Source organism: Rattus norvegicus, chromosome 5, assembly GCF_036323735.1.
Source record: "Rattus norvegicus strain BN/NHsdMcwi chromosome 5, GRCr8, whole genome shotgun sequence".
NCBI lineage: Eukaryota > Metazoa > Chordata > Mammalia > Rodentia > Muridae > Rattus > Rattus norvegicus.
In genome coordinates this window covers 154,292,134-154,309,872 of record NC_086023.1, presented here as the reverse complement: position 1 = coordinate 154,309,872, position 17,739 = coordinate 154,292,134, and the positions used below count along the sequence as shown (strand labels likewise).

Sequence of the window (17,739 nt, the reverse complement as noted above, 5' to 3'; positions counted from 1 at the left end):
GCTGAGTGACACACCTGTGGTCAGAGGAGCCCTGCATTTGTCTCATCAGTGTTGGCATATCAGAGGAGATGACATTTGAAGTGGATAGAAAACCTTAAGTTTAAGTGTCCCATAGAGGTCAGGAGGGCTAGGACCGTCTCAGGGGAAGTTATGATGTCTAGAAGAATTATTGTAGGTGTGAGCTCTACGCAGGGTGACGGGTGGAGGGGAGATGAAAATTGTTTTTTTTTTTTTTGTTTGTTTGTTTGCATTGTCTTTTGTACTTGTTTTTGCGACAGGGTCTTGCTATATAACCCTGGCTAGCCTCAAACTCTCTATGTTGACCAGACTGGCCTCAACTCATAGAAATTTGCCTACCTCTGCCTCCTGAGTGCTTCCAAGGTGTGTGTGTGTGTGTGTGTGTGTGTGTGTGTCTGTCTGTCTGTCTGTCTGTCTGTCTGTCTGTCTGTCTGTCTCTCAGAGGACAACTTGGTAGGAGTCTGTTCTCTGCCTTCACCATGTGGGTTCTGGGAATCAAACTCAAGGGATTAGGCTGGGTGGCAAGCATCTTTATCTGCTGAGCCATTTTACCGGCCCAATGAGATATTTTAATATTTTGTAACTGCCCGTGAAAATGACTAGGGCCTGGTGACTCTCTGTCTAAGCTTTGTTCTCTGAAATGTCCATGAACACTAAGTTCTCCCTGAAGGAGTTAGTTGGTCACCTTAGTATCTCCAGACCAAGTAGGTGCACACAGTAGGTGTGCACAGTAATGCCCCCTACTGAGATTTTATAATTACTCATTGGATAGAAATGGTGTGTGAATTTATTTAAGACAAAGTGTTTGTGAAGAGGCAACCAGATGTATTGGGAAATTTCTGAGGCCATAACCTGGGATTTAGTTTCTGATTTGCTGTGTGATCCTGGATCAGTCACCTAACATTTCGGAATTTAAGTTTCCTGTATGAAACCAGCCTAGTAAAGGCGTCCCTAGGGTTGTTGTGGGAACGAAAGGAACTCTTAATGTGTCCAGGCCATCGGTCCCTGCCTCCCTTCCTTCCCTTCCTCAGCAAGCCCTGGTATTCATTTACCGCCCACCCCACCCCCAGCAACCCCATCCCAGACCCCCATCCATCATCCTGTCCTTGGCGGAGGTTAAGTGGGTCCCTAAGCAGCGAATCCAAACTCCCCCAAAGCTTGGGCAGCACAATGCGGCCCGCTGTTAGTGAGTAGCCCGGCTGGCCCACCGGATTGGATTTCAGCCGGGGCAGCCGGCGCTGGCGGATGCCCAGGCCAGCGGCAGGCAGGCTGGGGACATGGTGCAGGAGCTGGCGTCACGGGGACTCCTCTACTGGAGCCTGAGAAAACACAAGCGTGCTCCAGGCAGGCAAGGGCCAGGAGCAGCCGTGACAGGCAAGAGTGCTGCATAAGGATTTTACATTAGCGGGGTCCCCTTTCCTTGAGCCCAAGGGCCAAGCCAGCAATGCCGGGAGAAACAGCACGGTGCCTGCTGGCAGGTTTCACACTAGGAAATCAGAACCTTCCAGGAGCTGGCTCAGGGGTTCTCCAGCATCGTCCCCCAATTGTCCTTACCCTTGGCCAACAGCCCTCCCATCCTCAATAAAGAGGAGAGGTCTCTGGGCAGACTGGCCCTGGTTCAAATCCCAGCTCTGCTTCTTTCGGGCTGTGTGACTAGAGGCAGGTCCCTGGGCCTCTCTGGGTTCAGTCTTCCCATTTCTATCATGGGCAAGGACAGAGCCAGCTTCCAGAGTGTGAGAGGACCTGGCACTGAAAGCTCTGATGGAGGGAAGCCATAATTCCCATCTCTTTTGTGAGGCAACGTGGCCCGGTGGCTTCTGGGATTGAACCAAAAAGGTTCAATTTTGTCTTGCCTCTTGTTGACCTTGTAGGAGTCCTTGATGGCTCTGTGCCTTAGTTTCCCCATAAGTTTGCTGTGGGATAAGATGATGCTAATGAAGTGCCTGCCAGAGGTGACCTCCTCAGGCGTTAGCCATCTTCCTTGTGAATTCTCTATGTCTCAGTTCTTGGCATATTGCTCCGTGTAAGCCAGGCCAGCATTCCCAGCGCTCGGGAGGCTAAAGCCAGAGATCATAAGTTTGAAGACCACCCAGCTACATATCAAGTTTAAGGCCAGCCTAGGCTACATAGCACAACCCTATCTCAAAAAGGTTAAAAAAACAAACCAGTGGGCTTTGCACCCAGCATTTCCCTCACTCATCTCCTCAAAACCGCATGGTGAGAGACTAGAGCAAGGGTTTATTTGGCCCCATTTTATAGATGAGAAAAATCTAGGCTTAGGGAAGTAAAGAGACCAGCCAGTTAGTGGCCTTGAATGTACTCCCTGGTTCTTGGCCTCCTCCCAGAAGCCCTCCTTTTGGCCATGGAAAGAGCTGGTGGCTATGCCTAGCTTCTCACCAGGCCGTGCAATGTCATCTTCATTCAAGTCACCTCAGCCCACCAATGCAGGCAGGTACAGCAGAAGCTGTGAGCAGGGTACAGGGCAATACATGTCACGTGGGGCCCCTGGCAGACTGACTGACCGGGCTGTGGGGAGCTGGAGCAAAGGCCCCTGGGTACAGCTTCCAGGGGTCTATTCATCTTCAGCCTCAAGCCCCTGCCACAGCTGGATCCTAGCTCTGACTTCATTCCCTCTCAGTGTTGGCCTCTTACCTAGCGGGTCATGGTTCAGGCCACATCGCCCTCTCCAGGAGTCCTCCATGGCTCCCTGATGCCTACGGCTCTGATCCAAACTTCTCAGGCCTGCATTTAAGATCCTCTACATTCTAGTTCCCCCATACATGGCTCCCTTGCAGTGAGGTGTACCCTTGAGCCCACTGCAAGCTGGTCACCTGTTTTACCAGTGTCCAGATGCCCCAGTTTGTCCCACCTGGGTCTTTATTCGGCTGAGCCCTCTCCACTAGCCTGGATGCTGCTTCCTCTGAGATGCCTCTCCTGGTTCTTTAGTCAGAGCTTGATTTTTCTCGTGTGTGACCCAGTTTTTCTGCCTGGACCAACCACTCTGCTGCTTCTCCCTGCCGTGAGTTCATCTGTCGGGCACGAGTCTGGGTGCTCCTCGAGGCAAGGACCCGTGGGTCGGTCTCCACATCGAAGTCCTTGGCACAGGCTAAAGGAATCAATGTTCACCAAATGACTGTGACTCTGCTCCTACCCCAGCCAGAGGGGGAGCAGCCAAGGACAGCTGCCAGGAAGAAGCAGGAGAACGAGCCAAGCTAACAGAGCAGGAAGGGCCAAGCATTCCGGGGAGAACATTCTGGAAGAGTCAAGTCATCCAGTCTCAGAGTAGCGTTGTGTCTTCTGCAAGCAGGATAACTGGCCCCTTGAGAGCGGAAAAGATGGCTTGTGGGGGGTAACTAGCTTAGCTGGATGTCAGGGGTGTGGGGTGTGTTTACTGCCTGGTGAGCTAGGACTTTATCCTGTAGCATGTTAGGGTTGGTGACGGGATGTGGGCTTTAGATTTGCTGCCAACTGCCCTGTTCAGAAACAGCATTTCTGCCTGGCTATCGGTGCTGTGAACAGGCAGATACAGGTCTCACTCAAATGAGGGCTCCAAGAGGGCTGACCACGTGGCTGAACCGGGAGAGCGCTTACCTTGCATGTACCAAGCACTGGTTTCAATCCTTAGCCACACATAAAACCACATGAGATGGCACATGTCTACGGTCCCAGCACTTGGGAGGTGGGGACTGAAGGATCGGAGGGCAGAACTACATAGCCAGTTTAAGGCCAGCTGGGGTCTGGTGAGACTTTGTCTCGAAAACAATGAGGGCTCCTGGAGATATGACATCACTCATGTTACATGAGCCATTTATAAGATGCAAAATGTGAGGCCCAGAGAGGAGACCACTCCCCTGTTGTGACACTAGAAAGTGCTGAAGCCAAGGGTCTACCTGGGCCATCTGTGCCTCCTTCCCCTCCTGCTCACTTAGCTTAAGAACACACACACACACACACTCACACACACACACACACACACTCGTGAGTGCGTGCTAGTGATTTTTCTTGTTCTGCGTTGTCTCATGTTTGTGGCGTCTTAGAAGTAACACAGGTGTGTGGGCGAACAGATGTAGACTCATAAGCTGGTTGCTGCTTTTCCTTCTCTGACATCAGCCCCCTCATCTGTAAAGTGGGTCCCACAGAAAAGACCCTGTAAGTTGTCAAGAACCCGAAATAATGCTAAGACTCTGCCAACCTTTAATACGCCCTAAGTGCCTAAGAAACGTCCCTGTCTTGGGTCCCTCATGTCAGTGCAGATGAAGAGTCTACATGGCTCTAGAGAATTCCAACCCGACGTGGGCTCGGGCAGAGCTGATGAGGTCGGTTGAAGCGGGGGTGGAGGAGTGGGCATCCATCTACCCCAGCCTGGGAGCAGGGCCCCCGCGCAGCCACCTCCCGTTGGCCTGATGCTAACGACTTCAGTGTGTCTCCCCTTTTAGCTCAAATATTTCTGAAATGCATACTGCTCATTCACACGTAGCCGGAGGGGCCGGCGGGCCTCCCCAGCCTGTGCAATCAGGGCCTCCTGATTGCTTTCTTCTGTGCAGTCTCCAGGAAGCAGAGGGGGTGCGGTACAGCAGGGCTGGGGCCAAAGCCACTCCCGTGGCCCAGACCCTGTTTTCTCCAGAGGAACACTCTGGCTCCAGTTTTTGCCTGATGTGGAGAGTTTGTGTGGCCTCACTTTCCCCATAGATCCATTGGGGTCTTTGTTGTTACCCTTTTGTTTTTAATGGCACTTCAGTTGGTCAAGGCCTGGTAAGTGGAGATGTGGGGGCAGATGAACAGCTGTGTCAAGCAGGAGACGAGCAGGTGAGGACGTAGGCTGTTGGGCATGGTCCAGTGAGGGGCTTAGCAAGCTGCTGCCCTTCAGCGGGCCTCCAACCCAGGCCTCGCACTCAGAGCTCAGTGACCAGTGGTGTCACCCAGCTGGTTCTGCCTCCCGCTTCCATGGCTCCTCCTTGCCCCTGCCTCTGGTGTTCTGCCTCCTGGTCTTTTGTCATAGTTTTTGTCAACTTGACACAAACCTAGTCATACTTGGGAAGAGGGAATCTTAGTTGAGGGATTGTCTCCATCAAATCGGCCTGTGGGCGTGTCTGTGGAGCATTCTCTTGATTGGTAGTTGATGTGGGCGGGCTTAGCCCACTGTGGGTGGCGCCATCCCTAGGCTATAGGAGAAAGGTAGCTGGCCAAGCCAGTGAGTAGCGTTTCTCCGTGGTCATATTTAGTTCCTGCTTTCAGGTTCCTGCCTTGAGCTCCTACTTGACTTCCCTTCGTGATGGACTGTAAGCCAAGTAAAACCTTTCTTCCGAAAGGTTGGTTTTGGTCAGTATTTTATCATAGCAACAGGAGGCAAAGCAAACCCACCCAACCCAACCCACCCAGAATTGGCTGGCTCCCTCCTAATTGACTCTCAAGCCTCCACCGGGCTTCGCTTCTTCCAGGAAGCCATCCCCACAACCCCATGGCATACCTCACACATTCTGAGCTGTGGCCCTGGGCGTATCCATATAGTGATTAATTATCTGTGTAGAGTGGCAACAGCTTCTGTGTGCCGGGGGGTGGGGGGGGACTGCGGTTTGCCGTCATCACCATGTGTGTGATGATGAGCTCTGATGGAACCCAGTGCCCCTCGCCCTAGAGCGTGGGCAGTGAGGTGGTGTTAGGTGACCCACAGACGGGCCTTGGATTTGTTGTCCTCACATCTAGTTTCCCTCTTCTAATACCAGTGGTCCGGATTTTTTCCATTTCTAATAATGAGGTCTTTTTTTTCCTCTTTAAAATGCACTTAAGGAAAAAAAAAGTCGATTGGAAGAAGGAAAACAGTAAATGAATCATAGCAGCCCCAGCTCATGTTGGAGGTGGGAAGGCCAAAGTCATGTCTTCGTGACAGGTTGCAGCTTGCAAGGCTGATGGAGCGGACTCTGGCAAGCGGGGTGAAGGGACCTCCTGTGTGCCAAGCTTCATCCTGGGTCCTGGAAACCCAGCACCCACCCTTCGGGGTGCCCAGGCTCACGAGAGAGGAGAGCAAAAAAGGAAAGTTGCTACCCTGGAGTTCTGACTTCTCTCAACTCCCTGAGCGGTGGAGCTGTGAGGTGAAGGGGCTAGAGAGGGCATTGCTCAAAGGTGACTTTGGACTTGGGACTATCATGGCGGCAGAAGAAGGAGATGACGAGGGAGAGGAGGAGTGAGAAGAGTGTGCTACACGGCCCGTGCTCCTCCCCAGTGCAGCTTACTAGAGGAATAGACAGGCACCCTGCCAAGTCCATGCGTCTTTGCTGACCTCAGTTTTCCTGTTTGTGAAATGGCACAATATCAAGTATCTCTTGGCACTGTGCAGACCTGAGTGAGTTTTCGGCTATTTTGTTTTAATGTTTTGTTTTTTATTGATTTTATTTGTCTTGTGTGAGACAGACAGACGCATATGTGTGGAGGCCAAAGGGTAATTTTTGGGAACTGTTTATCTCCTTCTACCATATGGGTTCCCGGAATTGAACTCAGGGTGTCAGGCTTGGTAGCAAGTACCCTCACCACTGAGCCATCTCACTGGCCGGTTGCTGTTTTGAATGAAACAGTGTCTCTAGTAGCTCAGGCTAGCCTGGAATATACATCACACAAGCGAAGATGGCCTTGAACTCCTGCTGAGATAAAGGCATGCCCATGACCTAGCTCTCTCTCCCTTTGCAGACTTTGGGGTTAGAGAACTGTTTGGGTGCTATGAGCACCAGTGCTGGGATAGAATTTAGGGTTGGTATCCTGAGTCCAAGCGGTTGCCTGAGGCAAGAGCTATGATTTCCAGATTTCCTGGAGATGGAGCCTGACTTCTCTGGTTCGAGTTGAACAAAGAAGCTAGGTTATCCCAGAGACGCAGCCTTAGATGGAGCAGGAAGGGGTCCTTGGAGGCTGTGGCTGTCCAGTAAGGGCCGATGCTTGTGAGATGTTAGCAAGCTCCGTTGTCCTCTCTGGGGTTGTAGAGCTAGGCAACGCCTATAGTTCAAGCTCCCTGGGAACCCAAGGCATGAGTTCAAGTTCAAGGCCAGACTTGAACTTACCACAAAAAAACATATTCGGCTGGAGAATATAACGTAGTAGCAGAATGCTTACCTAGCATGTTTAAAGCCCAGGGTTTGACCTGAGAGAGAGAGAGAGAGAGAGAGAGAGAGAGAGAGAGAGAGAGAGAGAGAGGCCAGCAAGAACCTGTGTTAAAATTGAGGTAAGACACAAGCATGGTGGTATACACCTGTATTCCTCGTACTCAGCAGTCAGCATTACTGTAAATTCTAGGTCAGCCTGAACATCATCGTCAGTTCTCCCCCCCCACATATTACATTAAAGCTTTTTTATTTAGTATGCATGTGATACACACACACACATGCACGCACGCACGCACACACACGCACACCCCATGATATACATGAGAGAGTCAGAGGACAACTTCTTGCAGAAGTCAGTTTTCTCCTCCTATCGTGTGGTCGTGGGGATCAAACTCAGATGAGCATCAGGCTTGGTGGCGAGAACTTTTCCCAACCGAGCCTCCCTGCTGGTCCCATATTGAGTTCTAAGTCAGCCAGGACGAATAAGATTCTGTCACACAGAAACCAAGACAAGGAGAATTCGAGGTCCCTGCCCTGCTCACCCACCTTTCACAGGCAAAGGAAAAGGAGTTGTGAGAGTTAAAAGGCCAAGGTGGGTTTGGGGGACGTTGGCCCTTTGTGTCCTCCTGCTGAAGCTCAGGGGCAAAAGTTTCTGGAAAGCAGGGTTAAGGCAAAGCCTTAGGAGAGAAAAAAAGAGTCAAGCCTCCACTACCTGGACCTTTCATCCCTCTGGTTCTTTCCTGGGAAGCACTGCCTTCTTGCTGATTCTTCTAGTGGCTTCCCACCCAGCTTGGCCAGTGTGTGGATACACGGTGTGGTGGAAGGAAGACAGAGTCCAGGGCTTCTTGGGGAGCCTGGTTTACGCCCTGACTTTGTACAGTGTGCCTTACAGTGTGTCACTTCTACCCCCTGGGTCCAAGCATCACCTCGAAGCCCCGCCTCCTCTAAGCCATAGAGTCTTCTAGTGCTTTTTCCTTGGGGTCAGCCCAGGAATCTAGCCAAGGGGTGGGGCCACCTGCTTGGCGGGCTGGCCTCCCATCCGACCCCACTGTGTCCCAGGAGAGGCTCCCCTCTCCCTGCCCCCAGCAGCTGCTTGCTGGGCCCAGGCTGAGAGCCCAGCTTGGCGCGTCTCTGGCTGAGTCCGATGAGAGAAAACAGGTTAAAAGTTCAGCCCTTGTTCTCTCCAGGAAGAAGAATCTGTAGCATTCCGAGTGTGAAAAGGAACCTTCTTTCAGCTCCAAAGCTGCACAATGGAACTTACCCCCAATTTGCCTTCAAAAGGATGCCCTTGGCACTGGCTCCCACTGTCCCTGGCACCCCCCTCCCCGTCACCCCCTCTCAAGCGCAAAAGGACACAGTGACCACAAACTCGAGCCCCAGGCGGTCATGAGGCTCTTCTGCAGCCTCTCTTGTCAGCTCAGAGGTCTGGCTGGGGTCACCTCCGCCTAGACACCCCTCCCTTTCCCGCCCTCCATCAGCACCTCCCTGTCACAGTTCACACCCTCATTACCTCCTTTTGGATGTCTCTGCAGCCTGGACACTCTCCTAGCCCTGGTGTATCTAGCATAGGCCAAAGGACTAGTTGTTTCAAATGCCTAGAAATAAAGATAGTAGGAGGCAAGACACTTGTATGTCTCTTGTATGGCCTCTAGGAAGTCGAGTCTGCCTGTGCTCCAGATCCTCTCTTTCCAAAATGAGGCTACTAGGCAAGACCAGGCAAGCGTCTCAAATGGTCTGTTTTTCATTTCCTGGAATGCTATGGAAGAACTAAGGGGTGGCCATAGAGTGCAGAGATCGATTAGTGATGCCTGCAGTGGTAACAGAATTGGCCACATACTGTGGGTATTAGATAAAGATGCCTGTACCAGGCACAGAATTGGAATATAGTCAAGTGTATCTCCTATCATAGGTGGTATGGAGCTGTGAGCTTCTAGACCTCTCTGCCCATTCTCTCCATCTCCAGGCTCCATAGTTGGGTGACTTTTAAAATATAATTTATTATTTGTGTGTGTATATATATGGGTACACATGATCGGGTAAACCCATGGTGCTACATGCATGTAAATGTTAGAGGACAATTTTATGGAGTTGGCTCTTTGCTTCTGTACTCTTGTGGGTTCCAGAGGCTGAACTCAGGTCATACTTTTCTCTCTTGGATACTCAGGCCAGTGCCTGGTACAAAATGGACATTGCGATATATCTGTTGAATGAATGGTTGAAAGCATCCGTGTAAATCCATTCAGTGTGCTACAGTTCAGTCCTGTTTTGAGAGCCTTTTGTTGGGAAAGGACTGCAGGGGAAGGCTTCTGACCGTGACCTGGGGTTAGCAGGATCTCCAGGGCCCATGGATCTCTTTCACTTTAAGCTTTATGGCTTCTTCTCACCACTTACTGGTTCTGACACTGGTTTAGTCTCTAGAACTCCAGACAGCAAATGACAAGCACACTCGGATGCCCGCTCCTAACGCCCTCTTCATGGCTTGATTCTGGGCCAGAATTGGCCAAGGACTGGGGCAGGGAGTCCAAGGATGGGGACATTGTGTAAGGAATGTTTCCTAGTTCCTGAAGAAGAGGGAAGGTACCTACAGAGTATGTGTCCAGAGGCCATTAAGGCAAGCAATGGGTCCCTAGAGGTTGAAGAGGGATTCCTTCCAAGACTGGCCTTCCAGTGTTTGAGAATTTAATACAAGTTGAAAAGCAAATAGATTCTTGAATTTTGACATAAAAATTTGAGGGATTGGTGGTAGATCGTCTGGAAGCCATGGGAGACGGCTCTAGATTAAGACCCTCTACCAGGCCAACTGGTGGTGGTGCACACCTTTATTCCCAGCACTTGGAAGGCAGAGGCAGGTGGATCTCTGAGTTCAAAGCTAGCCTGGCCTACAGAGCAAGTTCCAGGACAGTCAGGGCTACACAGAGAAATCTTGTCTAGAAAAACAAGCAAACGAACCAAAATAACAACAACAAAAGCCACTCCACCAGGAAAGTAAGGGCAAGAGGTTAGTGAGATGTGATTATTTGGTGGGGCAGGGGGCAGGGGGATGACCACAGAGAGAGGGGCATAAGAGAAGTGGACTCCCTCGATTGGCTAGGCTCTTGGAGTAGCAGGGAGTGTGGAGCAGAGAGGCTGGGTTTGCAGGACGAGTGGTCTGGAGGATTAGAGGAAGCTCTGTAAGAACAAACCCTGGGGGCTGGGGATTTAGCTCAGTGGTAGAGCGCTTACCTAGGAAGCACAAGGCCCTGGGTTCGATCCCCAGCTCCGAAAAAAAGAACCAAAAAAAAAAAAAAAGAACAAACCCTGAAGGGGCGACCCCAGGGTCCACAGAGTGGCTTATAGCACAGGGTGATGACTCTCTGCTCTTCCCACAGAAACACTGATGGACTCTACTACAGCAACGGCTGAGCTGGGCTGGATGGTACATCCCCCATCAGGGGTGAGTTCTGGTCCCTCAAACCCTGCTTGGCAGGCTCCCAGCATGCCCCAGAGTGTATGGATACCTTGAACATCCCCTCATATCCCAGGCCCTTTCCTCTCCTAAGGGCCGGGGCTCTCACATCTCACCCTCCCCATCCCTACCCTTGATGGAATACCTGTTTCCATGACAACGGAGGGGGACCTTTTGGCCTTTATCCTGTAGAATTTCCCTGGGGGTGGGGGGGGGCTGAGAAGTAGGTACTCTCATGGCTCGCACATTTCAGAAAAGGAGAGTATTTCCCTTGAGATTCTGTTCTGGGTCAGATACCACACCAAATACCTTTTACCTGCCATCTCCTATAATGAAGCTTGGAGAGGCAGAGCCACCTGCCAGGGCCTGTTAACTCCTAACGAAGGGCTCAGGGTTGCTTGGTGTCATTTGGTTTTTGGTACTTGGGGATCAGACCTGGGGCCTCATACAGATAGTTTACCACTGAGATGTACTGAGCTGAGGCTCAGGTTTATATTAGGGATCAAGTTCTCACCACCCCAACTTTGGATTCCTTGGGTAAAATTATATATATTATATATATATATTATATGTATTATAATATATATATAAATTTTTTCTTGAGAAAGGGTCTTGTGTATCACAAGCTAGCTGCCAACTAGCTGTGTAGCTAAGAATAGGACCTTGAACTTCTGATTCTCCTGCCTCCACTTTCTGGATGTCTCGATTACAGGTAGGCACCACGTCTGTTTAGTGCTGAGCATGGGGACCCGGTCATGTGCATGCTAGGCAAGCAGTCTAGCAACTGAGCTCCATCCCCAGCCCATCCCTGAGTTTTTATTGCATCCCTTGGGTAGGATCTAAGCCCATGTCTGTGTCCCCAGTACCCTGAGAGAAAGACCTAGCCGGTCCTTCTCTCTCCGTAGCATTGTCCCAGTTCCACCTGTCAGCTGAGACCATGGGTAGTCCTTTTCCTCTCTGACTCTGGTTTTTTCACCTGTGAAATGCTGGTCTTCACCACTGTTACAGTAAGGTTTGCCCCAAAGCACCAAACACTGAGGCTGGCCTGGGTTAGCTCCCAATAGAGAAGAGCTATAGCAATTATCACCATCATCATCACCATCACCATCAATTTTAATAATCACTCCACCTATCCCATGGTCTCTGGGGAGGCCCCAAACTCTACAGCCCATCCCCCTCTTTCCACTCCAGTCTTCTAAGGGGGCTCAGCTGCGGCCCTGGGGACCCATACTCCCCCCTCAGGCCTCGCTCTCAATAGGCAGGGCCCCAGGGTCAAGCTTCTTTCTGTGGCTCTTTCTTGTCACCAATTTTCCATCTGCGAAGGCTGCTGGGCCCACAGCCCCACCCTGCTAGTAATGAGGCCAGGCTGGGCTGCAGGGCCCCCGGACGCAATTATTTGGGGTGTTTGGGCTGCAGGGCCTCCGCATGTTAATTAGAGAGAGGGGAGAAAGGCAGAGTGCTCTAATTAAGTGTTCTAATTAAGTTCTGAGGAAGAGCAGCGGTTGTAACAAGGGGCTGACTTTGTCACATGGTGCCACCAGAAAGGAAAAAAATTAAATATGATGTAGGGAGCTTCACAGTTGCCACTGAGGCAGAGGCCGGGCCTGCAGGCTCTGGCTTCCCCACGTACACGCACCTTTCACAGCATCTAGCTCTCTCCAAGCCCCACACAGCATGGTCAGCCACCAGCTTCTCTATGATCATCTGCCGGTCCCACAGCCACATGTAACAGATGGGGAAGTCAAGGCCCAGAGAGGTGAGAGGAATTGCAACAAGTTAACTGCACTTGCTCTGAAGCCATGTGGACAAGCCTGTGCACAGGACCAGGACGCTATGACTTGAGTCATGTGACCTCACCTGTCTCGTCTCATCTCCCCCTTCTGCAACACATGGCTCTCACGTGCTACGTGTGAGAATCATGACAAGGAATGAAACCCTGCGAAGGCTCTAGCCTCAGGCCTAGCCCAGGTAGACACAGAGGAAGAGAAGGAAGCTGCTCCCAGTAGGCACTCCAACCCACTGGGGAGACCAGACCGAGGAGGCAAGTGTTTCTTGTCCCCAGGGGAAAACACAAATACAGGAGGCTTCCGGCTGCTGCTCTAACAGGCTCGGAGTAGCAAGGGTGTTTGAGGGCCGGGAAGGTAAGCTCAGTGGCAGAGTGTTTGTGGAGCGTGTGCGAGCCCCAGGTTCCCTCCTCAGGACCATGGTGGGCGGGGTTAACAAAGGGCACCTGAGAGAGTCACGGGATTGGACAGAGCGGTGGAGATGAACTCAGCCTGCGGAAGGATAACAGCTCCACACCCTTTCTATCTGCTCTCAGGCAATCCAGCCCAGCCCACAGAGCGTGGATACTTAGAGGGTCTCTGGTTAGTTATGGCTCAGGAAGGGACTCAGGGAGGTATCTGAGCACCTTCACCAGGCAGAGAGGCTGGTTAGCCCCTTCCAGGTACCAGGAGCCACCAGTTCCCGGAGACCTCAGTGGGTGCAAGTCCCCGAGGGAAGCTGTCCTGGCTTCCCATCACCCTAGATCAGTGAGGGTATGGCACCACCTTCCTCCATCAGATTGGGAGTTTCTAAGAAGCAAAGGCAGTATCTCTTTCACTCACAGGGAGCCCTGTGGGAGGGAAAGGGCAGGGAGCAGAGACTGTCTCCTCAATCAAATAGGCCCTATCCCATGCATGAAGCTGTCTTCTTGTATCAGATAGTGTTCCATTCATGCAGGTCCCTTCCAAGGTCCTTCCGGTTGGATCCTCCTGAGCCCACAGTCTGTGATCCTTTGTCCGATTAGTGAACCCCTGACAGTCAGAGCCACATACCCCATGAGGACCGGGGAATACCAAGCGCAGGGTATACGCCTTTAAACCGTCAGATTGGCGAGATACTCGTAGACTGAGAATTTCTCATCAAGGCTGTGTCTCTTCCATCAGATGGAAACGCCTCTCCGTCATCAGAGTCTTAATGCCCCTCCCCCACCCCTAGCCGCTTCAGACGGCTGCGTTTGGTTTTTCCCATGTGGCTAAGTACCACCTCCCCCATCTGACTAGCGTTTCTCCCGCAGTGGGAAGAGGTGAGCGGCTACGATGAGAACATGAACACTATCCGTACCTACCAGGTGTGCAATGTCTTTGAGTCAAGCCAGAACAACTGGCTACGGACCAAATTCATCCGGCGCCGCGGCGCCCACCGCATCCACGTGGAGATGAAGTTCTCGGTGCGTGACTGTAGCAGCATTCCCAGCGTGCCCGGCTCCTGCAAGGAGACCTTCAACCTCTACTACTATGAGGCTGATTTTGACTTAGCCACCAAGACCTTTCCCAACTGGATGGAGAATCCGTGGGTGAAGGTGGACACCATTGCGGCTGATGAGAGCTTTTCCCAGGTGGATCTGGGTGGCCGCGTCATGAAAATCAACACTGAGGTGCGAAGCTTCGGTCCCGTGTCCCGCAATGGTTTCTACCTGGCCTTCCAGGACTACGGCGGCTGTATGTCCCTCATTGCGGTGCGCGTCTTCTACCGGAAGTGCCCCCGAGTCATCCAGAATGGTGCCATCTTCCAGGAGACACTGTCGGGGGCTGAGAGCACCTCACTGGTAGCTGCTCGGGGCAGCTGCATCGCCAACGCTGAAGAAGTGGATGTACCCATCAAACTCTACTGTAACGGGGACGGCGAATGGCTGGTGCCCATCGGTCGCTGCATGTGCAAGGCGGGCTTCGAGGCTGTGGAGAACGGTACCGTCTGCCGAGGTAAGGGACAGTGCGGCGGGGCCCTGCAGATGTATGGCGATAGACCTGCTTGCAGCTTCTGACTGGCAGCTGGGCTCTGACTGACATGGCTGGAGTTTGGGGTAACCCTGAGGCATTCCATGGCTGGCTTTGCAAGCCCCCTTACATAGCACTTGGTGGACAATGGTTTGTGTTTATAGAACAGGTATATGGATGTCCGGGGCACTAAGAGGGCACAGGCACCCTGTTTTAATTAGTGTATGATTACTCAGTTATGGTAAATGGTGGGTGTTTTTTTCTCCTTGTTCATTTGTGGAAGTGATGGTTTTTATGTTTAAGAAAAGAAGTAAGTCTTGATGAATGACTTTAAGATGTAAGCATCCACTGAGCTTGTCCTGTTCTATATAGGCCAGGCTGAGCAGAAGCAACGAGACAGTAATACTAATTTCTCCTCCATGTTACATGGCCATGATGGCTCAGTTTGAGATTCCCTCCCCTGGGAGCTCAGCGAAGGAGGAGCCACTGTTTGGAATATCATTGTCGTCACAACAATCTGAGGGGGAGATGGCTGCAAACAGGTCCCAATATGGTCACCTTGAAACGGTCCACCCCTTTCTGCTCTCTGCTCATTCCAAAGGCCAACAGAGGTCCATGGTCACTTGCCATTCAGAGATCAGGACAGGCACCTCGGTGGCCAAGCACTCCTCAGTGTGAACTCTCTTTACCCTGTACCAAACATGTATAGGGCACAACTCACATGAAATCGTCGAGGGCAAGTACTGTTTTCTGAGAAGGGAATTGAGGCTCGGGAAGGTCACCCAGTCATCAGGGTATATTATAAGAGCTCACTCAGGAGATATGGCTCCAGATCTCATCCTGGCAACCACCAGGAGCGACTGTTTCATCTAGGGAAGCGTGGTCCTCAACAACAGTTCTGGTGATTCTTACACAGGACAAAGAATCATTACGGTGATCTGTGAGCACAAGAGGTTTGCAGGAGGTACCTCAGGGTGGTACGGAGAGGCCACTTCCAATGGCAGCCCGGCCCCTTCCTAACCCAGTGACCTTGGCCAAGTGCAAAGCCGTCTGTCGCAGGGTGGTGTGGAGAGTCAAGAACTTAAGACGTGTGTTATCATTGATTCTGGCGTAGGAAGTGCGGAACAGATGCCCGCTAAATTTGATGGTGTGTGCAAAGCTGTGCTCAGTGGTTGTTATATAGGAGACTGGAGCCTACTGTGTCATTTCCCACTGGAATAGGAGGTTGTGCTGGAGTGCTGGGATGTCCCCCATGCCAGGCTGAGGAGAGTCTAGACTGTGTAAAACCAGGGACTGTTTCCCTGGAAACACAAACAGGATCCTCTGGTAAAAACCACCCTTTCTAAGCTTCTCCCCGCAGCCTTTCCTGCTCTCTGTATCCCTGGCTGTCCTGGTCTCTCTGTAGACTAGGCTGGCCTTGAACTCAGAGATCCACCTGTCCCTGCCTCCTGAGTGCTGGGCTTGCACTGCTATCACCACACCCGGTTAGGTAGCGTTCCCTTGATGGGGTGAGTAGGATTGTAGAGAGAATACAGTATATATTATATGGATGTACCACCTGTCAATAAAAAACTATGGCCTATAGGAAAGGGTAGAATAGAAGGTAGGGCATCCAAGAAGCAGAAAGTTGCAGAATGTAGATTAGAGTTAAATGGTTAGAATAAGTTAGAATCTAGTCAGAGAAGAGCCTGGCTAGCTATATGACCAAGGTATCTGTAAATGTGTTTGAGGCTGAGTCTTACTTCTGGGAGCATGGGGTTAGGGGGAAGAACCAGGACCAAACATCTACATAAGGAGGAAGGCAAGGTTTCCTTGGGAAACAGCCACGGCAGTCTCAGAGATAATTGCTGTGTGTGCTGAGATGTCACAGCGCTGAGTGACAAAGAGTGCGGCTAATGGGTGCTTCTGCAAGACAGTGATGGAGCATAAAAGCAGGTCAAGTAAGGAGTCGGGGCTACCTGGAAACTTCCACCTCCTGGGGAAGAAATGGGGAAGTTGGGGGAAAGGACCTTTTGTGTGTGTGTGTGTGTGTGTGTGTGTGTGTGTGTGTGTGTGTGTGTGTGTGTAAGGCAACACATTCTGTTGGATTATTGTCTTCTTTGTATATATGGGTGTTTTGCCTACACGTATGTCTGTGTCTAATACCCAAAGAGTCCAGAAGAGGGCACCAGATCCCCCGGATTAGAGACAACAGTTGTGAATAGCCGGGTGGATGCTGGGAACCAAACTTGGTCCTCTGCAAGAGCAGCCAGTGCTCTTAACCACTGAGCCACCTCTCCAGCCCCACTGTATTTTTGTTTGTTTGTTTTTTTATTTGTATTTGCCTATTTTTAAGGTATCAGAGTTGAGCCAGGGTCTCACATATGCTAGGCAAGCCCTCTGCGACTGAGCTGTATTCCCCGGCACACAAGTTCAGTTTTACACCCTTGGGAAGAACACAGCCTTGGAAAGTGACAGCAGAGTTGGGGCAGGGATACAGAACCTGCAAACCAGAAACCAATGCTCGTGACGGTTGTTTATTCATTCATCAAACTCTCCTAGAGCCTGAGTTGTATCAGACCTTGTGCTGAGCTTCGGGTGACACAGAGGGGAAAATGCAGCTTCAGCCCCACAGTTCTCAGCTGGAACAGACCTGTTCTGGACAAAGGCTGGAGGCAGAGGCCCAGCACTTGATTTAATTATACTGCTTATGCAGGTGGGTACCGGAAGGTGTCGGAAACGACAGGAGGTTTCTTAGAGGCCATGACCTCAGAGATGAGTCTGAGATGAGGGGTGTATTGCATAGGGGACCCAAAACTTCCTGAGGACAGATCTGCATGGATAAAGCCCTGAGGACATGAGTCAGCTGGGCCATTTGCAGGCCTGGATGACCTAGGCATGATTGAGGGGTTCAGGGTGGGGGGACTAGGGGAGGAACTGTCCTCTGAGGGTATTCAGCCAAGGAGATGCCTTCACTTGCTTAGCAGAACCTCGGAGGACTTAGCAGGATGCAGTGAGCAGTGATTACTAAGTGGTTTCTGAGGGGCAGAAATGGTCCAGCTGCGACCTCTGACTGCTGCCAGCTATGGCTTCGGAGCCATCCCTTTCTGTCTAGGGAGGGGTCTTCTGCCTTGGTCTCTCCTGAGGTTGTCACCTAGTCTCTCACGTGCATGTAGACTCACACAGCGAAAGGACCCAAGACAAAGGTAGTGTTAGTGTGTGTGTGTGTGTGTGTGTGTGTGTGTGTGTGTTGTGTGTGCACATGTGCGCATGTGCATGAGTGCTCAGACCAGAGGGCAACCTCAGGTATGGAAACATCCTTTAAGACAGGATCTCTGAACTGGCCTGGCGCTGGCCAGTTTCGGTTAGCCTGTCGATGTGGCTGCCGCCTGAGGTGCAGTAGGAGGAGGGGCCGGGTGGCTCCCACTGGAGCGATGAGCCAGTGTTCTCT

At 51.5% G+C, this 17,739-nt stretch overlaps 1 protein-coding gene across 6 annotated transcripts in view; it reads left to right on the top strand.

Annotated features, from left to right (window-relative positions):
- Ephb2 (Eph receptor B2) overlaps positions 1-17,739 on the top strand; it is a 181,395-nt gene that overhangs the window by 50,587 nt on the left and 113,069 nt on the right. For all 6 annotated transcript variants that reach the window (XR_010066401.1, XM_039110058.2, XM_039110055.2 and 3 more), the window contains 2 exon segments: positions 10,475-10,539; positions 13,610-14,294. Coding sequence is in view for 5 of the 6 variants with exons in the window: in XM_039110058.2 (XP_038965986.1) it covers positions 10,475-10,539; positions 13,610-14,294 (750 nt within the window). In the remaining variant the exon portion in view is untranslated.